The sequence below is a fragment of the Osmerus mordax genome, chromosome 12, assembly GCF_038355195.1.
Source record: "Osmerus mordax isolate fOsmMor3 chromosome 12, fOsmMor3.pri, whole genome shotgun sequence".
Classification (NCBI taxonomy): domain Eukaryota; kingdom Metazoa; phylum Chordata; class Actinopteri; order Osmeriformes; family Osmeridae; genus Osmerus; species Osmerus mordax.
In genome coordinates, this window is record NC_090061.1 from 10,393,507 (window position 1) to 10,420,105 (window position 26,599).

The window sequence follows — 26,599 nt, forward strand, 5'->3', positions numbered from 1 at the left end:
ATCACACAGTCGTTAGTATATATCTTTGCTGGTATCCCTTTGCCTCTCTCTCTCTCTCTCGCCGTCTTTCTATATTCCCATTCTCTCTATCTCTCCCTGACTCTCACACAGCTGCCTCAATGCTCTCTCTCTTACTTCTCTTATGGCATGCACTCTCTCCCTGTCCCCATTCTTAGCTCAACAGCTCCCTCTGTGAAAGATAACTGACACACCGAGGATGTCTCTATGTAGGGGCATATTTACACAAAGCCTCTCAAAGTTAATTGACTCTAACCTTATTCAGCTGAGACAGTGGCACCCTACAAGTTGAGTTCACAAGTTTTAACGCCACCACAAACTCCTCACGTTGCAACACAAATAATGGCCAATCAGTTGATTCAACAGATACATTTGAGGGCAATGTGTTATCTTTTCCAATTTCTTCTGGAGCATTTTCAATTACCTGCAGAAACACTGCCAGAGACACTAATGCTAAACAAACGACAGAGCTACTTTTGATGAGAAAGTAATGCTTGTTTGCAATTTCTTTCTCGTGATAATGGAATGTGACTCACGCTGCACACTACAGCAACAAGTAAAGTTAACGTGGGGAACAAGAGTGAGTTGTTCATAGTCTCTCGATCCAGTTCATCTAATTGTCAGGTTATTATTTGAAAAAGAATCAGCCCTTTCTCTCTTTCACTTGTTTAGACTGTTTGTGAATAGATAATTCACTTTACATAGAACAACGTCAGCTGGCTCAAGGAGTACACTTTGTTAATAACATTTAATCATCCAGAACCTGCAAACTCCAGTGGCACATATTCCTGCTTTGTTCACACACACACACACAGACAAACACACACACAAACAAACACACACACACACACTTTCCATTGGTAATCAATGAGCTTTTGTAACAAAGACTTTTGTTACCTAAAAAAGAATGGAATGTGCTTTTGTCATTGACCGAAGGCTGGGGTCCAGCCCACATGACTGATGCATGAGGAGATACTTGGATCTTACGTTTTCTATCGTATCATCCTGAATCAGATGTCTCCTACTGGCCTAGGTCAGACTCTTCTGTCTACAAACTCTTGATCTATTGGCTTCAGTGTGGGTGGTTGTTGCTCCTGCTGCAAATGTTATATTACTGGACTGCGACATCCTACATATGCAGCTCCAGCCTAGCCCTCATTACTCTGCAGTCTGGACAGAAAATAACAAAAGCACCCAGGCAGCAGACATTTAATAAGAATTATCAACAGGGTGTTTGCCCCACAGGTATTGTAAATGCAAAATTAAAATTCAGCCAAACAGCTGGGCAGGGCACAGTGAGGCTGAAGGAACAGTCAACTTTCTACCAGCCACACGGCGTTCACACATTCCTCCACATTTTTAACTGTGTTTGATTTCCCCATCCGCCTTATCAAACCGTATCCCAGAACGTTTTTTAAAAACGCTGCTCTGTGAACTCTGGTTCAATCTTTTGCCGATTGCCGCAGCCGCTGCCCCTGATTAATGGCAGGTTTGAGATGGAAATGATGTATTCATTGGGCGAGCTAAAGGCAACCGGCCTTCCTTGATTGGCTGTTATACAAGCCAAGTAGGCATGCTTTCGGGAGAGAGGTGTCTTTGGGGGGGGGTCGAGGGCAGCGAGTGTAGAGACATGCTTGGATATCTTCCAGAGCAGGCGTCTGGTAAAATGGTTGTCGGACAAAGGCGACGAGGCTGGCGTGTGAAGGGGATGCGAGGAGCTGAGGTGTCTCTGTACAGTGGCTCCAGAACGCTGAAGGGCCGGATGCAAGCTGCAGTCAAGGGACTTTCATGTGTAATTACGGTATGCTCAGGCTCTGGATATACCCTGACACTGCAGCCTGGCAGACACTCCAGGGGTCTTTATTGTACCGTGTGAATACAACTACTTATCAACAGGAAGCTGCTTCACAGCCCAACAACCACTACCTTCGTGTAAATACCCTCTCTAACGCCTAACACCAAACACAAGCTCACCGAGCATTGCCACTTCAAGGCTTTTAAAGGGACTGTATAAATTTTTTTTTATATATATATATATATATATAAATATATATATGATGGATAGTGAAGGAGATGTGCTGGCTAGGATGCTGAAGTGAGCGGTGTGGTTCTAATTACTAGCACAGTGTGGGACATGTTTCCAACTAATTGAGTTCAGCGGCTCAGCATAGGGGCTTGTTTTGTAATAGAACACAGTAACATGGCCGTTTAATCAGGGATTTTTTTGACGTCATACATCTCCATCCTCAACAGACTAATGACTAGATCTAGAAGCTTTAAAACTACCTGCCAAACTTTGTCCCGGTGATAGTTACACCCCGTAAAAGAACTATACTGCACTGGATCAATTCCTCTCTGTCAGGTGTTTGTGTGTGTGTGTGCGTGTTTAAACATTCACTGGGGAGAACAATAGACACACTCTTCCCTGCAATGCCGCCAACTCTCGTGTCTATTAAAATGGATTGTTCTCATGGCGCATGACCTTCTGCTTGTATTGGTGCTGAGGCCCCCATGTAACTTCCTAAATTAGGATACCCTGTGTCCCTGTATCACACTAATAAAGTCGATCCAGAGAGATTTATATCCCTTACACTCTAAAAAAGGTCAGATCAATTCACACAACCACCACCTCTGTCTTCATTTGGAACGCAGTGCGAAACAATGTGATGAAACATGGGATCTCCACACAAACACATGTATAAATAAGTGTTCAGTCATGGCCAGTTTAAACAGGGAGGCACCAGGTATTGATTGGGTTGGATTGCCTCCCCACCGTTGTTTTGCGTCAAAGGGAGACTGGGACACACAGGCAGACCAAAGCAGAAGATTACCAAGCTATAAACTGAAGACTTTCCACCTCAGGCAATCCTTAAACTCATCAGTGCCGTAATGAGACTGTTTTTCTCTAGAAAGCAGATGAATTAGTTGGCTGATTTTCTTCTTTTTCTTCATAGACGATGGTTGGAGCCAGCGTGAGGAGCAGGCACGGTGGTGAGTGAGGCATGACAGAGACACAGAGGGACACTGATGAGGTAACGACTGTAAAATGTGGTACAGTGTTATCGCCTTCTCTTTAAACAGTTCAACCCAGCTAAATCTAAAACGTGTCTGTCAGTTTATGGCCTGTTCCACAGTAAAAAGGTGTCATTATGAAACAAAATTATGTGAAACTTAACCAATATACTAGAAGGAGGTTTCTCTTTTACTGTAAACTCTAGATGCTGCAGATGCTCCAAAGCAGGCCTATATTGTGAATCTACTTTGTCATATTTATCTTAACATACACATGTATAACATACTGTATACAGTCTACATCGTTCTGTGACAAGAAGCTTTGGCCCATCTTTGGAACATTGTAAAATACCAAGATATTCTGAAATGTGTGTACATTGTCAAAGATAAAACTTTTCACTCAAGTTGTTAAGTTAATACTATCATTCCTAAGGGAAATAAATAACACTAAAGTCAAAACAACTGCAAAAAAATAAGTATCTTGACTAACAGTCTGGACGCTACTTAGTCCTGTAAGAAGAACAAAGTGCCGAAGAAGAAAGACAAGCTGAAACCCACAACCATCTGAAAACAGATAACGGACCATGAGAAATGAATCACCTACAGAAAGGAGGAGTCAAACTCCGGTGTTATACAGGTACATCAGGGGGGGGACATTTATGGCAGAGGAAGCTAGGGAACCATGGGGGGAAGGTCTGGTCTCCTCCAATCTCAAAGCCCCAAGCAGCCTCACTGTCTGTTTCTATTTCATTACCCATAACTCGAGGGGGTTTGTAGCTCCCGGCAAATCAGCCTCCCATAATAACTAATAGCCGAAAGGATTGGCAGCATTAGTCCCAAGCCCCTGTCTGCCCTGAACGTAGTACTAAGTAAATGAGGATCATATTGTAATGCATAGGCTTAGGCCTTTGCCTCGAAGGTAACAGTACAATGCACTGAGGCATGGCCCTCGAAGGCCTAGAGTTATTTACTCCCAAACATTGGGGCATCCAGTCAACTACTGCAGCAGGGTGATTCATAATAAACACAATTTACACTGCATCGATGCATGTACTGAGACCTAAAACTACACCCGAAAGAGCATCTCTACCATTGACATGCTGCTCTGAAGACCCCGCGAGTTGAAAGGCAGGAAGAAACCATCAAAATGGAGACAAGGCTTCACACGGAGCGGACACAGGTAGGGGACAATAATGGGCCTGGCATGAGCCGTAATCCCCTCTGTCTCCTGTTTTATTGGCCGCCCCTACGAAGAACAGTGGCTCCCTATTATGACTTAACACGTCAAAATGGCAGTGTGGCACACGCAGAAAAGGCCACCTGAAGATAGAACCAGCGGACGGCAAGATAAGCTCTGTGTGGCAGGAGGCCGCTGCTCCACACGGGCTCAATTTGGCCCTGCGACGATCGATGTGGTCCTTCCTTACCTCCGCTTCAGCAGGTGAAAAAAAAACCCACCGCTTTCAGTCAGGAGCTGGCCTCAGCTCGCCGGCCCACCAGAGCACCACAACACGTGAACGAGGGCTGATAAAGAACCTCCGAGATGCTTTTTTCTCTCTCTAGAGGACGGCTATGTTGTTACCAGCCCCCATAATTCTTCATCCTGTGGGGGCCTGACTCCCGGGAACTTCCGTGACATGAACAACAACAGTGAGGACTATAAGCAAACCCACTTCATACATTTACAGAAGGAAAACATAAAGAGGACGTAATGACAATTATCATAATCATTTTTGAAACAGACGGTGTAACATGTAATCTAACATCTGGCAGTTGACTACTTGGACTATCTCGTTCCATGAGTATTTTCAAAGGTTTCCCAGTGATTTGCAGCATCACACCACCGTTTCACCACACGCCTACGGAGGCTGGGCTTCACCTCTGATCAGCATGCAGATGACCTGGCTATAAATCCCCATTCTGGTCCTCAATTTCACATGCAAATATGCGGTGGCTGATTTGAATATATTTGAATATGGATCACACAGTGCAACTCTGTATCACAGAGCCGAACAAGGGGAGGGGGAAAAATGCAAATGCACAACATGAACGAGAAAGGTCATGCTTGAGACCTATTAGAATTATTTTGAAAACAAAGACCTGGAAGTGAGATTAAATTTATGCCTAGAGGCCTGAGGACAAGAATTAGTGGAGATGAGCTTGAATAACATTATAAAGGAAAAACAAACACAACATGATTTGCACAGTACAAGGGAAAGTAGAATGTGAAGGTGGCCTGCACTGAAAAAAGCCAAAAACAATGTTTATAGCTTTATTCCTAGACATCATCTTGGGGAGAGACAAACTGTGGTCACGGAGTGAGCAGAGTTATCACTTGTTTTCTCTTATTCAGTAGTTACTATGACTGTACTCTAAAACAAACTCTTAAGCCTTAGCCATTGTGATCCATTCGGCTGTATTGGTCCCAAATATGACCAGTGTACTAGGACACAGGACAGCCGCCATGTTGGGAGGAGAAAACATTTGATGAGGGTGAGGGTGGAATTGCAATGAAACACTCCAAGGACATTAGCATAGGCATTAAGTGGGGTAAAAACGTGCAGGAGGCAAGCATTTTAGAGTTCAAACATTGAGGGAAAGGCTGAGCTTACCGGAGCATTGGCTACGTCAGCAGGGAGGATAAATTACAGGCGGCAGAGGAGCCTTTCCATACGGTGGCATGCATTAACTCAGGGGAGCTCTGGGGACTCTACTCCCAGGGGGCTTGTGGTTAAGATGTTTGTATTTTTATAAAAACAAAAACACACAAGAAGTGGCGCGATGCTCCCGTCAAGCCATGCCTTCAAATTATACACTGATGACAGCCCATGATAAAAAATGACCCAATTTGGTGTCTGGATCAATGTGTGCTGCCAGCAACATTCAGTGGCTAGCCAGACCCTCATCACGACATCTAAGCCATAGACACGTTTTCTGTGAGGAGCGGTCAATAAGAGAGTACAGGGGTGGGTGGGTGGGGGGGTTGGGGGGGAGGGAGGAGAAAAACACCAGCAGTTTACTGCGATGACTGCCTCCGGTCACTGAAGGATGAACAATCCATTGCTTCACCAGATAAATAGCAGGCTTGTGTGTTTTGTGTTTGCTTTTAAGAGCCGGTGTGATTTGTGTGCACAGGGCAGTGGGAATGAGCAGGGCAGTGATTGACAGCCCTGATAAGGACCCTCCACTCCCCTTCCGCTGATTTGAAAAATGTCACTTGCCTGATCTCAATTTTTCACATGACATGTACCGCCATCGACAAAGGTCAGAGCAGGTTTGGGGACCGTTCCCTCATTGATATCCGTCAGAAAACACGAGAAGTGGGATTTGAAATGATCCGCCATCTGTTTATAACCAGCTCAAGCTGCTGCTTACATCACAAGCCAATTACACTCTATGGGGGGGCTGGTCCCTGGGAGAGATCCACCCCTCTCACACATAGCTATGGAATGATGGTGGCAGACACACACAGGTGACAAGAGAGTTGAATAGTCTCACACCAAGAGAAGCAGCAAGTGAAAACTTTGACAGCCATCTTTGTGTTCACACTCTTGGCTCCTATCATTCCAAACACTTCTCCAGCCTACACGTGCATATTGGTTAGCTGCAATGAGTGTCTTCTTTATAATAATGAAAGACACTCTCTACGAATGATAAAACACATTAGAATCTCCCCCACCACACACACACACACTACTGTCATGTAAGGGTCCACATACGTCATATTCTCACCATTACATGACTTCCTATCACAGTCACCTCCACTGATCATTGTGCTGCCACAATGGCTTCTTATCTGGAGGGTGCAGGAATCACACGTTGAAAAACTCAATTTCCGGCATATTTGTACAACACACTCCCTTCATTATCTCTCCTATTACCTGACTGTAATGTTATCTCAGGTTCCCCCTGTCAAAGTCCACGAAGTTCTCTCACATTTGCTAAAGCGCCTTGCTTGCACCTTTGTCAATTTGTCAACCATGATTTGTTCACAATTATGATAACGGTCATCAATACCCTTCTACAGTTTACTGGTGCCTAACTAGAACATGTGAGACACACGTCATCTGGGCTGCTAAAACCTTCACACTGGTAGCAGGGAATCATGGTCATATCTGTCACCATACTGCACTGCTCAGGAGAGACAGTGCATGAAGCCTGCCTCAGTATGCTGATGTCAACCAGAAACATCCTGTTCTGGGTTGTTTTGTGTGCTGTTTGTGTTGCATCCAAGGACACTTCACAATTGGATTGACACAGAGCGGGGGGAATTAAATCTTTGTGTACACAGTATTGAATAAATGTAGAGCTATACTAGCACTAACAGTCTTGCATGTTTCAACGGCATCAAAGATGCACTGTCCATTTTCAAAGTAGAAGTTTTTGGACAACAAATCTGGTCGGAGGGTGCAATAAAACAATAGGAAATCACATGGAACTCAAGCTGTCACTGGTGTAGAAGATTGGTGGAAATATACAATTTGAGTAATCGAAAAAAGAGATACAAAAAAGGAAGCAAAAAGAAAGAAAAAAAGGCTATTGACAAAATAAGATGAAATTGAGGCAGTAAACGGTTTTGTTCGAGTACTCAAGCACATACAAACTGCAATTCAGTTTCCTTTCACAGCTCAGTCCAAATCCAGGTCATGTGGTGAACAGAGCGTGCGCTCTGTACTGTCTCGCCACCTGCCCTGCCAACAAGAAACAGGCCGCCTGCAGATGACCAAGACTCACGCTTATCTTGATATTCTCATGGAAATTCACATTTTGCAAGTAAAGCAAGGAATAGCCAAATAAGGTTGAGATATCTGCAACAGGATTGAATGTGATCTTGCCAGAGCCATCCTTCAACTCTGTCTTTCCAACAAAACTACTTTTTAAAAACTCATTAGCAAGCACCATCCTGATTACAGACAGTTTCATTTGCAAACAGCCTTTCTAATATTTTCAGCACCACTGATGCCAGATATATTAATTTGGCAAAGAGAGGATGTGACACAAAGGGAAGTGTGTGCTTCCCATTCAGATGTGTTGGTAATAACCTAAATGCTTGTTGGATTGAATCCTGTTTTCAAAAGACAGGACTGTTCTGGAAACGGGAATGAATGGTCCACCACAAATGTGACAGTAGGTCTTGTTTCACGAGTCTCTTCATTTCTGTATTATGCAAATAAAAACCAGATGTGTCCATTTGATAGTCATATCATAGTAATTTATGAACAGCTTTATAGAAATGTTGCCTCAAGGCTTCCATAGATCAATTTTTTATGAGCTATCAGCTGTGTCCAGCGTTAAGAATGTACTGCTCCATTCGGAGGTACCCAATTCACTAGCCCATTTATTCCCGGATTTTGTGTCTTCCTTCATATGTTAAAAATGTCTTCACACGGTCTGGGCCACACCCTCTGAGGGGTGGTCACAGTAGCAGGAGAGGACCTGAGGACAACTTCAGTTATGGTCTTAGTATTGTATGATTTTTGTTTTATAGGTTGTACACAGTTGTGCAAGTAGCAACCACAATGTGTTTGCATATTATTTTGTTTTACACAGGCGTCACATTTGGACATGGTCACTGTACTCCTATGAGAGTATGCTCCCATGTGGACTATGTACTTATATTTCACTGTGACTGCCTTTAATATTGGCAACTTTTAAGGTATGTTTTGTATTGATTTCTTCTTTCATTCTTAAAACGTATTTTACAATCTAGATTTATTATCTTGCATTTAAATGTACTGGTTCTGCTCGTACATTTCCTTCACATGCTCAGGTAAGAATACACTGAGCTAGAAAGATTGATATGGCTATTAGCCGTTCAAGAACATGCTTTTGGACTAGGATACAAGTAGGGCCTCTCACTCACTATTTCAGTCGGGTTTTCAATGCTCCAGGCATGTCACCGGTGCCTCTGGGGGTTTGTCTACTTTGATCGTGGTTAACTAACTTCATAGCCTTAGTATCGGTTAAACAGATGTTCAGTGAACATCCCTGCATTTTTAGATCAGCGCCCTGATAAAGCAATTAAATAAGTTTCACCTACCAAAACGTTTGTTTCTTTGCTGGTGGGGTGTGTTGTACTTAGTAGGAGTGACTTTATCAAATGCACTTTGCACTTTGTTTTTATACATCAATGTCTATAAGAGCGCCCACTCCTAGTAATGATATGGAGGGACGCAACAGTTTGTCATAACAGTGTTCCACTTGCTAAATTACACTGTGCCTTAGTTAGACTGTTGGTGCCTAAACTTTTGTCCACACGGCCACAAGGTTTCCTTAACTGCAAAGAAAAACACACAAAAAGGCAATGTGTGTGCGTGCCACAAGTCTCACAGCTCAGACATTCAACAAAACACATCAATATGTTTCAAGCCTTTGTTCTACTGAATTGGTTCCAGTCAAAAAGCATGATGCAACCAAGTCTTCCACAGTAAAGAAAAAACACCTGTACCAAGTGATACAATATTCAAAGCTTGTGCTCTTAATTCATGAATGACTAAACAAAAAAATGCATCAAACACATCTCATTGAGTATAACAATCAACACAAAGGCTTACAAGAGTATTACCTCTACACAAAAAAGTCCTCTTGAAAGCAGTTTGAAGACTCCTTTTTTCACACATTTGACATCAACAAGAGGATGCTTGAATTACGTGTGGCATTCTAAGATATGTCTTTATATATTTACGCACATTTATTTTCTGCAGATTCAGAGATATGGAAGCAACTGTCACAGCTGTTGTATTTTGGCTACCAAAACAGCAGCATGTACACATTCAGACAGTTCTGAATCCAGCAAACCACCTGTCAAAATAATCAGGTAAATCTGGTTCCAAAGACACAAATGAACTGTGGCACTGGTCACTACGCCTATGACTCCAAACCCCATTAAGGCAGGTAATGACTATAGGAGAATTTGCTGGAATCCTTTAGCCTGTAGGGATCTGAGTGACTTACTGGGAGAGAAAGAGAGAGAGACACATAAATACATCTTAAATAGAGCTCCCCTGTCCACCTCAGCCCATCGAACACTCCTGGCATGGCAAGTGGTAGGCTGTGACAGGCCGGATTTCCAGCCTGGCAAACAGCATTATTCTCATTTCCAGCCCCATTGTCAACTCTCATCGAAATCTGCTGTCAGAGATGTGGAGTCCCATGCTAACCAGGGCAGCCTGAGTCCCTGCATGTGTCCATCTCTGTCTACACTCATACAAGCCAGACCAATGGCAACTGTGATAGGGATGGGAAGGTAAGAAAGAATAACGGGTGAAAAGTGGGTGACGAAAAGAGAGGAAAAAGAGGTGCCTCTGTCTCCCGACGCTGCTGCCCAGACCGGGGGTAAGTCAGAGAAATAAATATGCCTGCTCTCTCCAGAGAGCTCATCACTCAATACGGGCTGGGAGAGTTGGACAGGTCCACATCCAGCTCGTGATATTCCCCATGACAGACTGTCCGTTCTCCAAGCCGGGTCTGTTGATCCCGACAGGACACTCTGCTCTGGAGAATCAGTTTCAGACTCGGGCTGAGTAAGCACGCCTGCCTGCCTGCCTGCCGGCCCGCCTGCCGGCAGGTCTTGCTGCTCGTGCCCACCCGCCTACTGCCCCCCACGCCTGCCGGCAGGTCTTGCTGCTCGTGCCCACCCGCCTACTGCCCCCCACGCCTGCCGGCAGGTCTTGCTGCTCGTGCCCACCCGCCTACTGCCCCCCACGCCTGCCGGCAGGTCTTGCTGCTCGTGCCCACCCGCCTACTGCCCCCCACGCCTGCCGGCAGGTCTTGCTGCTCGTGCCCACCCGCCTACTGCCCCCCACGCCTGCCGGCAGGTCTTGCTGCTCGTGCCCACCCGCCTACTGCCCCCCACGCCTGCCCGCAGGGGGTCACTTCAGCCCCAATCACTGATGTGACTGTTGGGATGACGTACAGCTAACATACCATAATTACATTTACATTTTACATTTAGTCATTCAGCAGACGCTCTTATCCAGAGCGACTTACAGTAAGTACAGGGACATTCCCCCGAGGCAAGTAGGGTGAAGTGCCTTGCCCAAGGACACAACGTCATTTGGCACGGCCAGGAATCGAACTGGCAACCTTCAAATTACTAGCCCAATTCCCTAACCGCTCAGCCATCTGACTGCCCATAATTACATATTGATGGTTCATAGAAACCTTTGTCCCTTGTAAGATAAGCTAAGTGCTGTTGATTGTAATGTAAAAGGTTTCAGCTGCTACCTCTGTTGAAGCCTCTAAATGGCAATCAACAAAACATAGATTGACATATTTTGTGAGACCGGTATCAATGCTATAATAGTACACTTTACATGCAGTTCAACCGTGTAAGGTGGATACTCCTTAGGAAGTGCCTCGCTAGGTATTCAGTACCACTGCAATGTCCAGTCAAATCAAATGGAAATCTGGGTCTCAGGACTCAAAAGTGACAGGCTGTCAAAAGTTGGAGGGTGTACCCAAGAGCCCGGTACCTTCAAAATCAAAAGTAGCCTTTGTCAAATTTGTTTGATGTTTAAATAATGAGTTCTCCTACTAGAAAGGCTTTGGAGGGAAGCGTGATTGATGTTCAGACACGGACTCAGCACTGGCTGAAGTGAACAATGTCAGCGATGTGTGCATGCACATTGGCACGTACACTTGTATGCAGACAAAAGACAAAGGTTGTCAAAGGTCCTGAATGTGTAACCACATTCATTCTCACGTATACAGATTGTGAACAGATATTCTTAACTATGGCAGTTGAACACATGAAAGGGTGGCAGTGAAAACCTGTTGCTATGCCTTATTGGTGTGCTGCAGTTTGATCAGCCTGTGTGATGAAAAGTATATCCCGCTATAAAAACTGCATCTACAATCTGTCAGAACAATAACTCAGATTTAAATGACTATGAACCTATTAAGAAGTAGCACTGGTTATCTGAAGTTGATAGGATTCTTGCCTAAAAAAAACAATATAATTCTAAGTTAATAATAATTTATTCTTATTATAAGAAAAATAAAGGTAGAAGTTAAAATCAGTTTGTTCTGTTCTTTTCATTGAGAACAACCTGCACAAGGGACAACAAAGCATGTTTGTTGCTACTTTACACTCAGACACCCACCACCCTTGCGTGCATGTAAGAGTACTGTTTCATGTATCCTGCCATCAGAAGACAAATTCAGTTCGAATTTCGATTGTAACAGTTGTCATCGTTATCCAAATACCCCGTGTTTTGAGCCATACTAACCCTAATAGTATATCAAATGTGAAGCACAGTTAGCAAATGTTTCTGAAAGGGAGATGCTTCAACATATCCAATACAACTCAGAGAACTGTCCATTCTAATGACCAATTAACTGGATTAAACTGTTATTTAGAACCAATCGAGTGACTATTGGAAGACAAAGTAGGGAATCCGTTGTATGTTTTAAGGCAATTAAATGTAATCCAACTTCGAGACCACCCATTTATATAAATGATGTCCCTCCCCAGAGCTGCACTGACTTGAACTGCACCCTACAGACAGCCTTAACCAACTGCATGCAATACAGTGAATAAAGCTATATGAAGTAAAATTACATATTTAGTTGGTCTGTAGGTAGTCTTTCCATAGATTATATTACACTTAGCATGTCAGGAAGACAGTGATGCATGGGAAGACAAGTTAGAGTACGGCAGTACGCAGCCGGTATTACTGAGTATCATCAGCCCTGCGATCAGCCCCAGACAGGGGTCTTCATAGGCTTACACTTCTGGAAGAATACAATCCTCTTGAGGGCAGCTGGTGAAGTTCAACAAAGCCAAGACTACATCAAGTCAAAATGTTCTTCAGAAATAAACAAATAAATCCCTGTGGTGTGTCCCAAATATGTCTACTATCAAACACTGTGCTTTTGTGCCATCTAACAAGGTCCAAACAGAACGTATGGTAATACAAATAACAGCAAAAAATGCTGAGTTCAGGCTAAAGGTCTACATTATTTTGCTCCAAAACTTTTACCAGTTTTGACCCAGTAGTGACTAAATTATGTCATTGTGCTGTTCACGGCCATGGCCACATCTTTTCATTGCGGCAAGTGGTGGAAGCCCAGTTTTTGCATGTCCCCCCCCCCACATTTCTTACTCATTTCATCTGTCAAAATCTCCCTATGGTGCAGAGACCCCGTGAAGTGGTGCCCAGAGTCTTTAATACCGGCATATTTTGCATGCATGTATGTGAGGCAGAGATAAGGGCTGCAATTTTTTCAGAGGGAGAAATAGAGTAGAATGTAGGGCACATCTCCATGGATTGATCTGAAAGGAGAATGTTCTCCTCAGGTGTGACAGCTGGAACATTTCAGGGCAAAAGTAGAACATGCATCACAGAGATTGAGGCAGGGACTGGGAGAGACACAAAGAGTTAAAGTAAACACTGCGACAATGAAAAAAATCTTCATTTTATCAAAATTCACTGCAACGCATAACTATTGAGATTGAGTGATTTACATGTTTTGGGGAGTAGCGTTCTGGAATGTGAGTTTAATAACAACAATACATGTAATATCTTGCTAATATAATTATTATTATTATTATTATATTACAATTATTTCGAAGATGTTGCAGTCTGTAAGACCAGGCCATATGAAAAAAAAAACGGAGACAGAACCACGTTGCACAGGACTGAGAGAGTACGTTTTGTCTACAGACAGTTTTACAAATGTGTCTGTCTTTTTCCACAGCTTCCATGCAGTAACTACCAAGTACTTTCATATGGGACAGACTCTGAGTGGAAGACTATCTTCCCTTCGACTCCATTCAAAATGAAAGACAAATGATCTTCTCTGTCTTCCAGCCCATGCAGAAAGACATTCTGTCTATGTAATACAGCCCAGAGCGAAGTGGGGCTGGGGGTTTAAATGTGAAATGGGCAGTGCTTTATTATGCCGCAGTGCCTTGGAAATGAATGTGGATAATAGATATATTCACAACGGTATTAATATCCTCAGAGTTCAACTTTTTTTTTCTTCCTCTCTCTCAAATTTTTCTCTCCAAGGCTCTAAAGTACTTTGCCCTTGGCTATGCCTTATACTAAATAGATTTATGAGAACATTTGTGTCATATTTCCTTTTTCCCTGGATTGTCAAAACGGATCGTCAGTGTGCCTCTGATTGAGTGGAATCACCACACACTCTAGGCTCTCATTGTCAGCCCCCCCACACATTCATTGCTGAGAGATATAACCACACAAATTGGCCAATGACACTTCTCTCAAGGCTTTACCATCGCCATTAACATCAGGGGTCAGGGGTACGAAAATACTGGCTTAAAAACTACATTTCTAATGACTACTGTCTACCTATCCAATTGTTTCCTTTTCGGGAAAAAAAGAGTATATTGAACTGGAAATTGAGGGCATGACATTTTTGGAGGGCAAATGTGTTGATGTCCCTCCATTACAACGTTACTTTATGTTTATAATAAAATAGATTGTATTGGCACATGCAATTCAGCATGTATGCCGAGAGAACATATAAAAATGAATCAAAGTGATGAGTGCAGGAGCCATCAGTATATGTGTCAGAGAGGTAATGAAAGTTATCCTAGCGTAGAGGAGTGAAAGGTGAATCTCCTTTGGAATGTGATTCAGATGTCCCACATCAGATTCGGTACAGAGAATGCCAGTAGCTATGTTCAACCCGACCCCATTTATAGCTTAACTAACAATGTATATCTTTTTGGAGTGTCTGTTCCTTTTGCCCAAGCATGGGGATGAACTTGTGATCTCCCTCCCCTCTCTTTCTCTTTCTGTGCACAGGCTGCACCCTGGGGAAATCATCAATCTTTAATTATCATTTCCCAGCACTAAGCAGCTGTGTGTGGTGAACGGAAAAGTCATGGAACACAGGCTGTATTCCCTAAGTGGCCTACAGAGTGTAGGCAGGTTGGCAGGGCCCCGTGCTGGGCAGGGCATGGAAGTGGGCACGCATAAGGGGCAATGGGCTGAAGATGGCACCTCTCAAAATGTTTCCCTGGAGGAGAAGAAAGTATCTGGACAACAGTGTCCTTTGCTGTCAGAAGGAATATATTGGGTCTCTGGTGGAAATGATGTCACACTCGTGTCCTTGTCTGATCTTGAGATGGTAGTAATTGTCAGACTAGTGTTGTGTTTTCAAAAAGTGCTTTGGTAAGTAAAATGGCCAATTTTACTTTCCCTGATCTAAATACTTTCCCTGATCTAAAGAATGCAAAGGTTCTACATGGTTCCATTTTATTTATTTTTTCTCCAGAGGGATTACACCTTAACTGACAGATGGAGGACATGTTGTAAACATATGCAATCACCTAGTAAGTTAGGCTGTGACATTGGAATAAGGCAATAAGGAAGGAGGTCAATAGGTGGGATTTGAGTAAGGCATTATCACATTTTAGGTATTTGCGGTCACATCTCTCCTCTATTGCGTTTAAGCTCAGGGATTTGGCCAGAGGATCTATCCAAAGCTTCATGCACAGAAAGATCATAACATCTATGAGCCTGCATTCATATAGGCACAGGGCATAGGGAGCTGTGAGCACTGGAAGCGCTGTTATCAAATAAACCTAAGATGGAAGGATAACGGCTCATGACAAGAGGGATAGTCCTTTAAAACTACACATGAAGAACAGAGATAAAAGGGAGCAGTGCTGTGTTTTCCATTAAGTGTGGCCTTAGAGATCCAGAGCAGCTTGTGAGAAATACTCGGTATCTTTTGCAAAATAAATGACTGCAACTTAATTCAGTGCTGAGTTCTGAAGCTGTGTGTCAGCAAGGGCTTTCAGACACCACTTGCAGTCCCAGACACAAAGAAATGAGCTGAAAACGGTTTCATCGATAACAATATTCCAACAGACAAGGCAAACTTCAAAGCTGATGCTGTTCATGCAGCTGCGGAGAGATGGCTGATTACATGCTAATCAACATGTATTGTGGCGGTGGTAGGCTAAAGCAATAACAAAACAAATAAGAAAAACAATGAACACTACAATGTTTAAGCATACGAGCATCTCATTAAATTAAACGAGAAAATAGCTACAAGTTTACTGTTTGCCCACAAAAACTGTCGGAATAGCACTAATGTTCAAGTGCCTTGTACCTCAAACTCTGAATCTCACTTGTGTTGTTAAGAATTAAAACATGCAAGCTTCAAGTACATCCAAATGTTGACATTATTTCACCGATTTGCATTATCCACACAAAAAAATAAATGATTGACATTTAAATGTGCAGGCAATTCATCTATCAAAATGCATGCAATTTAACCATGATATCAATACCTGATATGTAAAATATTGAAAACTTATTCTGGTATTGACGCCATCATAATGCATGTTCGTTTGCAACACGGAACACGTGACATCTATTACTTTGAAACTGATATGTAGTCTAGACGGAGTAGCACCCGGATGACCATGAACAGTGAATACAGGAAGAGAATCTCAGCAACTACCTATGTGGGTCTTCATGGTCAACTGTTGTCCCAGGACCACCTTGAGACTCAGCAGATTGCTGGCCTTGCCTCTGTGCTTGATCCTGTGGATTCTAATTAGCTGTGACCTTGATGCAGGTAGCCTTTGATGATGAGTGAGTCCATAGAGTGAGGAGTCAGTGTCCTACAGAGACTGCTCTGTGTGTTCGGCTAAGCTCCAGTAAGCCCTGGCCACTACCTGCAAAAGCTCTCCCAGAATCTACTCTTTGAGGGGTTATGGGTCAAAGGTCATTTGAGATGCAACAATGTAATTCAGGGGACTGGGGAAAAACATGCTTGCCTAAGTAGTTGACTGAATATATACATTATACTGTGTCCAATCTTCAACATTAATCATTTATATTTGAGAGGCATTACATAAGCGCAACATAGAGCAAAACATTTCCATGGATATTACTGCATAAGTAGCAAATCAACCATGCTCATTATGCGAGTTAGGTGGCAACAACATGATTTTAGAGTTTATGTAAGATATCAGACAGCCTGGCCATTTTTAACCGAAAGGCCACTGCATATATTAAAGAGATTGATAAAAAAAAAAAATCTAATTTCACTAATACATCAATTATGAATGAACATGGAATTGATTTCTATAATATTGGGGGATGTATCAGAGGGCAGTAATAGACTGCAAATGCAAGTAACACAATCAAACTAAATGAAAAGGGTTAAAAGGGCACATTATTGAATCCAATTATAGATTCCCAGCAAATGCCAAAGTATGCCACTCAACCCGGAGTGGATTGCGTTATGATCCAGTTATCATTGATTAGCAATTATCTTCCTTTTCTCAATGTGGACTTGTCATGACAGTAGCAGAACATTAACATTATATAGAAAACAATATAAGACAATTAACATGGAGAAAGCCAGGGCGAAACAGAAGGTAATGTGATTAAGAAATGGTAACACAAGCAGACAAAGCCAAGGCTAGCAGCACTCTGTCTCTGTGGAGCTGAAGACATGAGGGACTGGAGTACAGAGTCCCTCTGGAGTGGCCAATCAGGAATAGGTAACAGCATACAGACTTTCAAGAAAATCAGCCGGAACTGATTGCTCTTTTCAGTAAGGTATATTAAGTGTGCAGGCTCCAGTCTTTTGTAGATGGGCTCGTGATTATTATAACGTCTGACCCCCCCCTCCCCACACCCACACACACACATTCTCCTCCCCAACACATCCACTCATCCAAGGCGTACCATTCCCTCCCCTCTGGATCTTGATGCAACATGCTGAAATCCCAGGCTCCTTCCTACTAGATGTGCACAGGTTAGGTAACATGGACTGCAGCTCACCAGAGAATAGTTTCTCAGGTGAATATGTAGAGAGAGAAGAAGAGGGGGGGGGATATAATATATATAATAATGTTTTTCTCTCCATAAAATCATTTTGTTATTCGGGTCTAAAGCTAGCCAAAGTCAGTGTCAAATCGTGGGGATGCATTTTATTTCTACAATGTATTTCTCTGTGTAAGAGATTGTCAGGTAGGAGTATGAGTAGGGAGTGGCTGGCCTAGGGTTGGTTTGACAAACCCACGCTGCTCCTTGAGCTCCCTGCATTCCTCTGTGGAGCTGAACATATACTTTGATGGAAGGATGAAGTGAAGGGAAGTGGTATTCAACTATAAAAGTCAATGTGATGAGACAAGTGATATGGCATCACAAGTAAATATTGCTCCAGGTTGGGATGATCTGTGTATAGTGTTAGCAAAGCAACATTTTTTCATGTTCCTTTACCAATTTACCTGACAGAAGACCAGAAGTTTGTAAAAGATCTGGAGATAAATCTAAATTATTCAGAGGGTCTCTGCTCTGTACATGAGAGTAAAAGCTTTGTGCAGACATGGATGCAACACAGGCCAGCCATCACGGCGCAGTCCTTTGTGTTCCAGCTCAAAGTGGCTGTGATTAAATGAGTTGTGTGCGACTAGACAGCTGAAATCTTAGCTCTGTGTCAACCTCCAGCCCCTAACAGACCTTAAAAGTAGTGAAAACGACAGAATAAAACATGACTAGTGGAGACAAGAGTCTCTCATGACACAACTATAGGAAAGGAATAATATCTTGTAAACAAAAAGCAGTCCTGTGACTTAAAAAAAAGAAAAAGGTGAGTGACTCAATTGAGTAATGCCTGTTGGCACAACACTAGAGGGAGAACCATGATGTCTGACCAAGCAAAACAAACATTTAATGAACTACAAACAATATGTATTCTAAATAAATAAAGGCTTGCCATGCTTTTCACAGCTCTCTCTGCTTCACAAACCTATTAAAAGTGATATCCTGGATATATGTATTACAAACTACTTATCAATCTTAATCAATTGACTAACAACCACACATTATGTTTGCTGGTGAAATGACAGAGTTTTCACCACTGGCAGACAGAGTGTAAACTCATCCATCTAAAGACTCCACAGGTCCACTTCAACAATGGTGTACTGCCTCACTTGCACACATAATGACTTAAATTAGATTAAATAACCAATTAAGTAACTAACGAAGTAAATATGCCTCTGGGGATTCCACCACATATTGGAGAATGGAATCAGAGTGGAATTAAGTATATTGACAGGCAGAATGACAGGTGAATAGATAAACAAGTCTATGAACACAATGAAAAAGTAGTGACAGCATAACATTATCTGACAATTTCCTTTAAATTCAAGTGATTGGCTTCATATGTGTCACATAAACAAGTATATTGTTGAAAAGGAAAATGTGTAATTGTCAAAGGGTGACATCTTCTGTGATGTGGTTTCACCCCACACAACAATCCCTTCACGTTGCACGTTCATCACTAATTACCATCTGTATAACAATTCAAGCCAGCCTCCCTCTATGCTCTTCAGCCTATTTGAAATTATAAACTTTGCTTGTGTTCATCTTGAACTGCATATGACTCGCTTGTGTTTTTTTAAAGTCTTTGCATCGATCACCAAAACCGCAACAGGTACAGTTTTCTTTCCAGCACAGGTCTATTCCAAAAATGGAATATACACCATGTAAATGTATTATGAGGATACATTCCAGTTTATTGATATTTAAGGATGTTTATTAAATCCAATGCAAAAGCTTGAATTAAAGTATCTTAACCTTGTTGGGTTTAATCCCCAGGGTCAGTATATTAAACACTGCTTGGAAAGGTATTTGCCACAAGATAACGCAAGTTATAACATATCCATCCAGTACTTCCAAAGTTCTCCGATTAAAAAGGATGGTTTTGCTGGGTTGAAATGCTGGTTTTCTGAAACTATACTTTCCTGCTTACGAAGTGCCAGCTTAACTTTTCTCAAGCAAAAACATTTCATCAAATGTTTGACCCTGTCAGTCTATTAGTAATATACAAATTTGACATAATTCAGCCATATGTTATTAAACCATTTAGAAAATCAGATAAATGTTAGGAAATGGGCTGAATGAGGTTACCTTTACTAGCACTCTCGACATGCTCAAGCTCCTCTGGAAACATCAGGATCTCAGGGTATTTCTCCTCACATTTCTCAGCCAAGAAGTGAAGAAGGGTTGTGTTTTGGTCAGTGGATTTAGTGTCTCGAAGCTGAAATAAAAGGGTAAATGGGGGTAAGTCAAGGCAGACTACAGCAATAATAATTGTTTTAGATATTATTTTGAAAAAAAAAACAATGTACTGTGAGTTGCATTGAATAAGGTGCAGGTCACCGGAGATTTGTATAAGCAGGATCAATACTGTCAGCACTTAAAACTCTATAAAACGTATAAACTTAAAAAACTCCTTAAACCTGTATTCTCTTTCCTTTTCTATTCCCTTCACCCATTTCTCTCTCATTCTCCGTCTCATTCTCTCCTTCTGTCCCTCTGTACCTCTCTCTCCCTCTGTCCCTCTCTCCCTCCCTCTCTCTCTCTGTTCCTCTCTCTCGGCATGACATAAATGTGTAAATACAATACAACAATCACATAAAAACACCGCTATATACTGAATGAGACTTAAAAATACAAATATATTCTGACATAGGTCTGTCTTTCTATTGTATTACATACTGCATTGCATATAATAGGGTATTAATAGATAATAAGTACCATATCAGATAAAATAGTCCCAACTATATCTATGAATACATTATCATAGATCTCTCCACATGAGAGGCAAGAGGGGAGGCAGGCTACAGGAGCTGGAGGGCTGCATTACGCAGGGCCTAGTTGCTGACTGACCCCCCTTTACCCCGACTGGCTCAAACAGATTGTTTGTTGTCAAGACTTGACTTCAGGATGGGTGGTTTAAGGGAGGGGAGAAGGGAGGGTGGGGGGGAGGGAGGGAGGGGGTATAGCAAATATGGCTCCCATATCCCCAAGCTCAGCTCAGCAAGGCACAACAAATCCGCCCGCCAGTGCAGCAACAGCAGATGTGATATTAACCTCCTCTCACAAACAGCCACGCCAAACTTGACACTTCTGGCAGACGTTCCCAGAACGTCTGATTGAGATAGTTCTGATGTAGGAAGACACGCCTTGGCGTTTACTTTGAAAACAAGAAATCACATGAGCACGCTTGAGAATAGTCATTATAGTGGATAACATGATCTTTTAAGCAATGACCATTTTTTTGCCACTGGAAACTGATGAAACACTAATTTGATTTCTCAGAAAACAGTCAAGCCTGTATACAGTTGGTAGAAAATGTTTAACATCATGACAGCATCCATTAACACTGCATTAGGGTAAGATAGATCAATGTTCTTGCCAAGATTCCCCAGCACAGAGTTTATCATGCTGAAGCCTGGGAATGGGAGAATAATATAGCCTTTTTTTTTTTTTCTAAGACATAGCAAGTTACCTGATTATAACCAACACTAATATTACTGTAGGATTTCAGTCAAATATACAGTATATCCTGCTGAAAGGAATGAAATGTAACAAACCACTGTACTGCTATTCGGTAACCATCATTCACCCAATGTGTGCCAGTTGAACAACTGATAGGAGAGGGAGCCACTTGCTATCTACATGCCAGTCTATTTCCTCCAGTCTAATGTTGATAGACACATGTTCCTTGTGCTTTTGGTGTCATCCTATTTTAATGAGCAAGGATAACATACAGTAAGCTACAACTGTATGCAAGGGAGGAGAATAATTTATCATCTCACTATGCAAACAAAGGCCACATATTAATCTGAGCACATCCTGTCTGATAATTACCTATTCAAAGGGATCTGGGTGATCAATAAAGTCTTTAGCCTGGAGGGACCTTTGTATCCTTTTCAAGTGATGGATCCTTACAAAGGATTATATAGTGATTGTTTCATGCAGCAATGAATTGCTGCACAACCCAAACTGTAGATGCTTGGGGAATTGATTAATCCATTAAGAAAGCATAATTCAGCCACTGCCCTAGAGAGGTATTAATCTATTTATCAGAGTGTGACGATTGCACAGAACACTCTGATAAATAAATATATAAATTAATGGGAAATATCAGATGATTGGAGGACTATTCTTGCAAACAGTCCGACAAATAATCTGTGAATTATTATTGGAATACACCATGGAGTGTTTTCATTTGAAATGGCACAGTGTTCGAGCATCCATTATATAAATGGCTTCCAATATCTTACTGAGACAAACAGAATAAAGCAACATGTCAGCTGCAGTCTCAAAAATGATGAGGCCCTACTAATGGCTCACAAAATCTCACCAGTCTAAAGAACAATAATCAAATCCTAATAGTTGGGTGATTTTCCTTCTCGGTGATGCGATCATCTGAGCTTTTTGCTCTCCAAAATCAATAGCTGTGTTCTTTGACAAAATGACAAGGCAAGGTCTATGGTATTCATTGAAGTCACACAGCCTGAATGTGTGTGTGTGTGTTTGTGTGAGTGTGTGTCTCAGTGCAGGAATTTAACATGCTCTACTGATCAAATGGATCTTCCTGTTTTCTTTCTGTTAATCATGCTTTTCTCACCGACCAAATCTCTTCTTCCCTGAGTCAATATGAAGGATTTAGACTCAGCTCCTCTGCAAATTATTTTCATCTTGATATCCACTGCTGCAACGTCCTTTATCTATCTATGCAGAAAGTCTGCAGAACAGTTAATATGGAAGCCATCATGAACGCTCCAGTGCAGATATCAAAACAAGGCCAGTCGCTTGCACTGAGGAGCGCAGGAGCCGAATCCTAATGGGATTCTTTTTATTCCAGAATAAAACAGGTCTGCAGCCCGCTCTGCCACAGGGCGTTTACCAATCACAGTCTTAGCAGAGTTAGCACACACACAAAGACACCCAAACACATATACAGAGACACACCGACACACACACCCACACAATTCACTGTTGCAGCAACGCAAACATACTATGCACTGTTGCTGTTACAGCCATGAAGATAACACACGTTAAAGGTCTTTCTATTTCCATAAATATGGCAGGTCTATGCTGACGACCTCTGCAGGTTTAGTGCAAGCCTGCCCCCTCCCATTTTCCAAAGATATCACAAAGCAACAGTCTCTTCAGAAGTTATGCACTTGAAAAGTAACATTTATAGTACCATATACACACATATGTCAAGTCAATTTGGAATGTTTAGATATTTCCATTATTTCTCCCCAAAAAAATTACTGTAAGATACATCTGTACATTAGCAGTCTACAATATGTACTTTGCAAATTATAAAAAATGAGTAAATATGATAGGTACAAATATACTCTTTACCTTACACAAATTACATTTTCATCTGTCATCCATCTCATTTATTCACTGTTAATGACAGCTCTGTTGATTGTGTTTCATATTTGTCAACCACTTAAAAGATTCAAAGCATGCTGGAATGCAATTAATACCACATGATATGTAAGTCTAATAATATATGTGGACTTTTTTGTAGTAAGATCATGTTCAAAGCATAAATACTGTAATACTTAATAATTCTATATAGCACCTTGGAAACCACAATAAGATGACAGTACTCCACTGATACTGAAATATTTAAGTGGCAGTTATTATGGTCTGGCTCTCCGGGTGCTAATCTAGACAGACTAATGGTCACATGACTGAATATAAAAGGAGGAAGTGGGGGAAACTGGGAGACTGATGAAAGGTTGAGCCAATTTTGATTTAACATGCAGTCCACATATTGTAGCTGGGATAATTCTACATGGACATAGTAAATTAAATTACTGTGATTACATTATTATTGTCTTTATGGAAACTATTCCTTCTACGGAAATTATACAAACCATCTGTATGCCGATGTTTTCGATAGCATTGTCCTCAACCTTGTCAGTCCCCACCTCAAACTCGATCTTGCGGGTGTTCCTTCAAGATCTTCATGTCATGTCACCTCAAACAGATACCAATGGCTCGATAATCGTTGACACTGTCAATCTGTATTACCAAAATAGGGCAACGGGACAAAGCCATGGACTGGATAAACAACACTGAGGTGACCTGTCCTCATAGACATTTGCATAATGTGCATACATGTGCTGTGATCCCACTTGAGAAAAGTATTTACCAAAGAGAAGGAAGGGAGATTTTGAGCTAAGTACTTGCATGTGTGGGAAAAAATACAGTAAAAACGTTCAGCCAGAAGTGTGCGTGTGTGTGTATGTTTGTGTTACAAAGTCTCCACTTCAGTGCATAGGAAACGTGTTCCATATTCATTCCCTACTGTGATTGCCATGCTGCTGGAACTGCATGCTGAGAGAGCTAATTATCACAACCCACCTCTGTGCGCTACTACGCCAATATCCCACCATACACACCCTGGAGTCAGACATGCCGTTGTGTACACTCTTGCATGAACACACAATCACACACACAAACACTGTCACTGTACAACAGTGTCTGTGCAACAGACACATATGAACACACAAACACAAATATACACAAAGTAATGTTGCACATACACACCAAAAAAAAAACTTTCATTAGATTAGGATCAATCATCTGCTGAAATTGGGAAATCACAATTTAATTTCATGCATTTCAAATTTTAATTTGTTTATTGTTATACCCCGGACAGTCATTACCACATGCAAAGGCATATTTCTGTTGCTTATTTTATCCAATAAAAAGTAAAAAAGGAAAGTTAACAAAACAAGAAACAGTTACTTATTGTCTGTAGGATTTAAGGATCATTGGATTTCTGACAATATTTGCTAACTGCCTGGTTCTAGCAATTTCATTGGGCAAAATACTGAAAATGCTACATGTAAATGCAACATGTAAAAGTGCATCTCTGAGCTAAAAGAAAATGTTTGTAGACAGATTGTGGTATACAATTGAATCCATTTGTTTATGATGTCTTTCATAACGGGGGTGAATCATTTTACATCTACACATCATTACAGTATAATATACAGTATGAATAATACTGATGAGATACAGTAGGATGGAAGAGAGTTAGAAAAGAAGCAAACCCTTAGATACTGGGGCTGTGTTCATTCACATCCAGCACTCTGTTGTGGATAGCCACTGCATTGACCATTTTTCATGATTTTCCTTAATTATTTAACGAGGTGCCCTGGATCTTTAACCCAGGCCTACACAGGGTCACAAAGGGGAGGAGATGAGAGGCTACTGTGGGCATTTATTGAGTATAGTGGGCTCACACTCTTTAAGAGGTAAAACCCTGTGGTTTTCTGGTGATTAGGCAGTCATTATGTTTATCTGACAAAATCACAGCTGATTAGCACATAAAGAGTAAGATTATTGACAAAATAGGACTGTCAACTTTAGAGCTCCACTGCACATACTCTCACTCATTCACCACACACTCACTCCCAGCACACAGTAACCATGCTTATCTGAATCTTGATTACATAATTGAGTTCACTTTGATCCACAGGATAGCATTAGGCTTCATGTTCCAATGACATGGTAATACTTAAGTTAACTCTGAAGATGTATCTTCTTCCCATCCTCATATTTTAGTTATGTCTCTCCAGGGTCTACAGTGGAGGTCTATATCATGTAAATTCATGTTAGAAACCTCAGAAGAAAACTATCTTTTTCAATAAGGAAATCAGAATGCCCAGTACAGATAACATGCAACATCACAGCCTGATGTTGGGATGCCAATAGAATCAAACACCGGTTTTAGAATGCCATCGTAACATTATCCTGATAATGATGAAGTTCAACTCATTCTTGTTTTTCCCAATTCATTGATATCCATTTCCCAATACACATTAGCAAAATATGCTGCGCCATTGTGACCAGCCATACCAATGCTCTGCAAAGGATATTTTCTGTAATTTGAGATAAGTTATTTTCTGATGGTGCCATTAAACCGAATCCCTGACTAGTTAGCAAACTTAAAAGTACTCATTCCCACACACTTACTGTAACAACCCAAGATAGGAGTCAATATGTAGACTGCATGATAATGGCTATCCATTGAGATGTCGGACCAAATAAATAAATAATGTAATTAACTAATAAAAGACATAAAGTGGCAATGGGAATACACAAACCCTCACATTAACAGAAGGATTGTCAGTCCTGATTGCTCAATTTAACCCTCACCAAAGGAGTTCCGACTCCCTCAGACAATGATTCTGCACGGATCTTGACTCTGGCATTGTGCTGTATCACTAACTCTGGAACGGGACAAGGGAGGTCACACTCTAGTGGGCGTGCCCGGGGAATCATGGCGGTGGTCTGAGAGGCGGCTGGCGCAGCTAAGTGTCTTGGGTGCCAGTGGCAGCGAGCCTGGACACCAGCAACAGATGGCATGGTAATCTCAGACCAGTGAGTTGCCTAAACCCAGTTTGTTTTGGGAAAGTGACAAGTGAAAGTGATTGAACCCCGGGCAGTACTGCAGGCTGTGGCCGCAGTTTTCAAAGATTGAGTAAGAGAGATGGAAGAATAGATAAAAGATGAATGACAATTGAAATATTCCTACATGAAGATCCCAAAGGCAATACATAAACATTCAATACATTTTAAGTTGGTGTCCTTGATGAACATTTTCATAATGACATACTAAATGACTTCAATAGTTTTCAGTGCAATATAAGAGCTGGCTGAAACATTGGAGCTGGCTTAAAGGTCTGAGGGCTCACATACAATCTCTTCCCATTGCCGGTCAATAGAACCAAGATGAGTAG

At 41.7% G+C, this 26,599-nt stretch overlaps 1 protein-coding gene across 1 annotated transcript in view; it reads right to left on the reverse strand.

Moving 5' to 3' along the window:
- diaph2 (diaphanous-related formin 2) overlaps positions 1 to 26,599 on the reverse strand; it is a 360,351-nt gene that overhangs the window by 93,260 nt on the left and 240,492 nt on the right. The window contains exon 25 of the mRNA XM_067247259.1: positions 19,944 to 20,073. Within this exon, the coding sequence (XP_067103360.1) occupies positions 19,944 to 20,073 (130 nt within the window). The remainder of the gene's footprint in view (positions 1 to 19,943; positions 20,074 to 26,599) is intronic.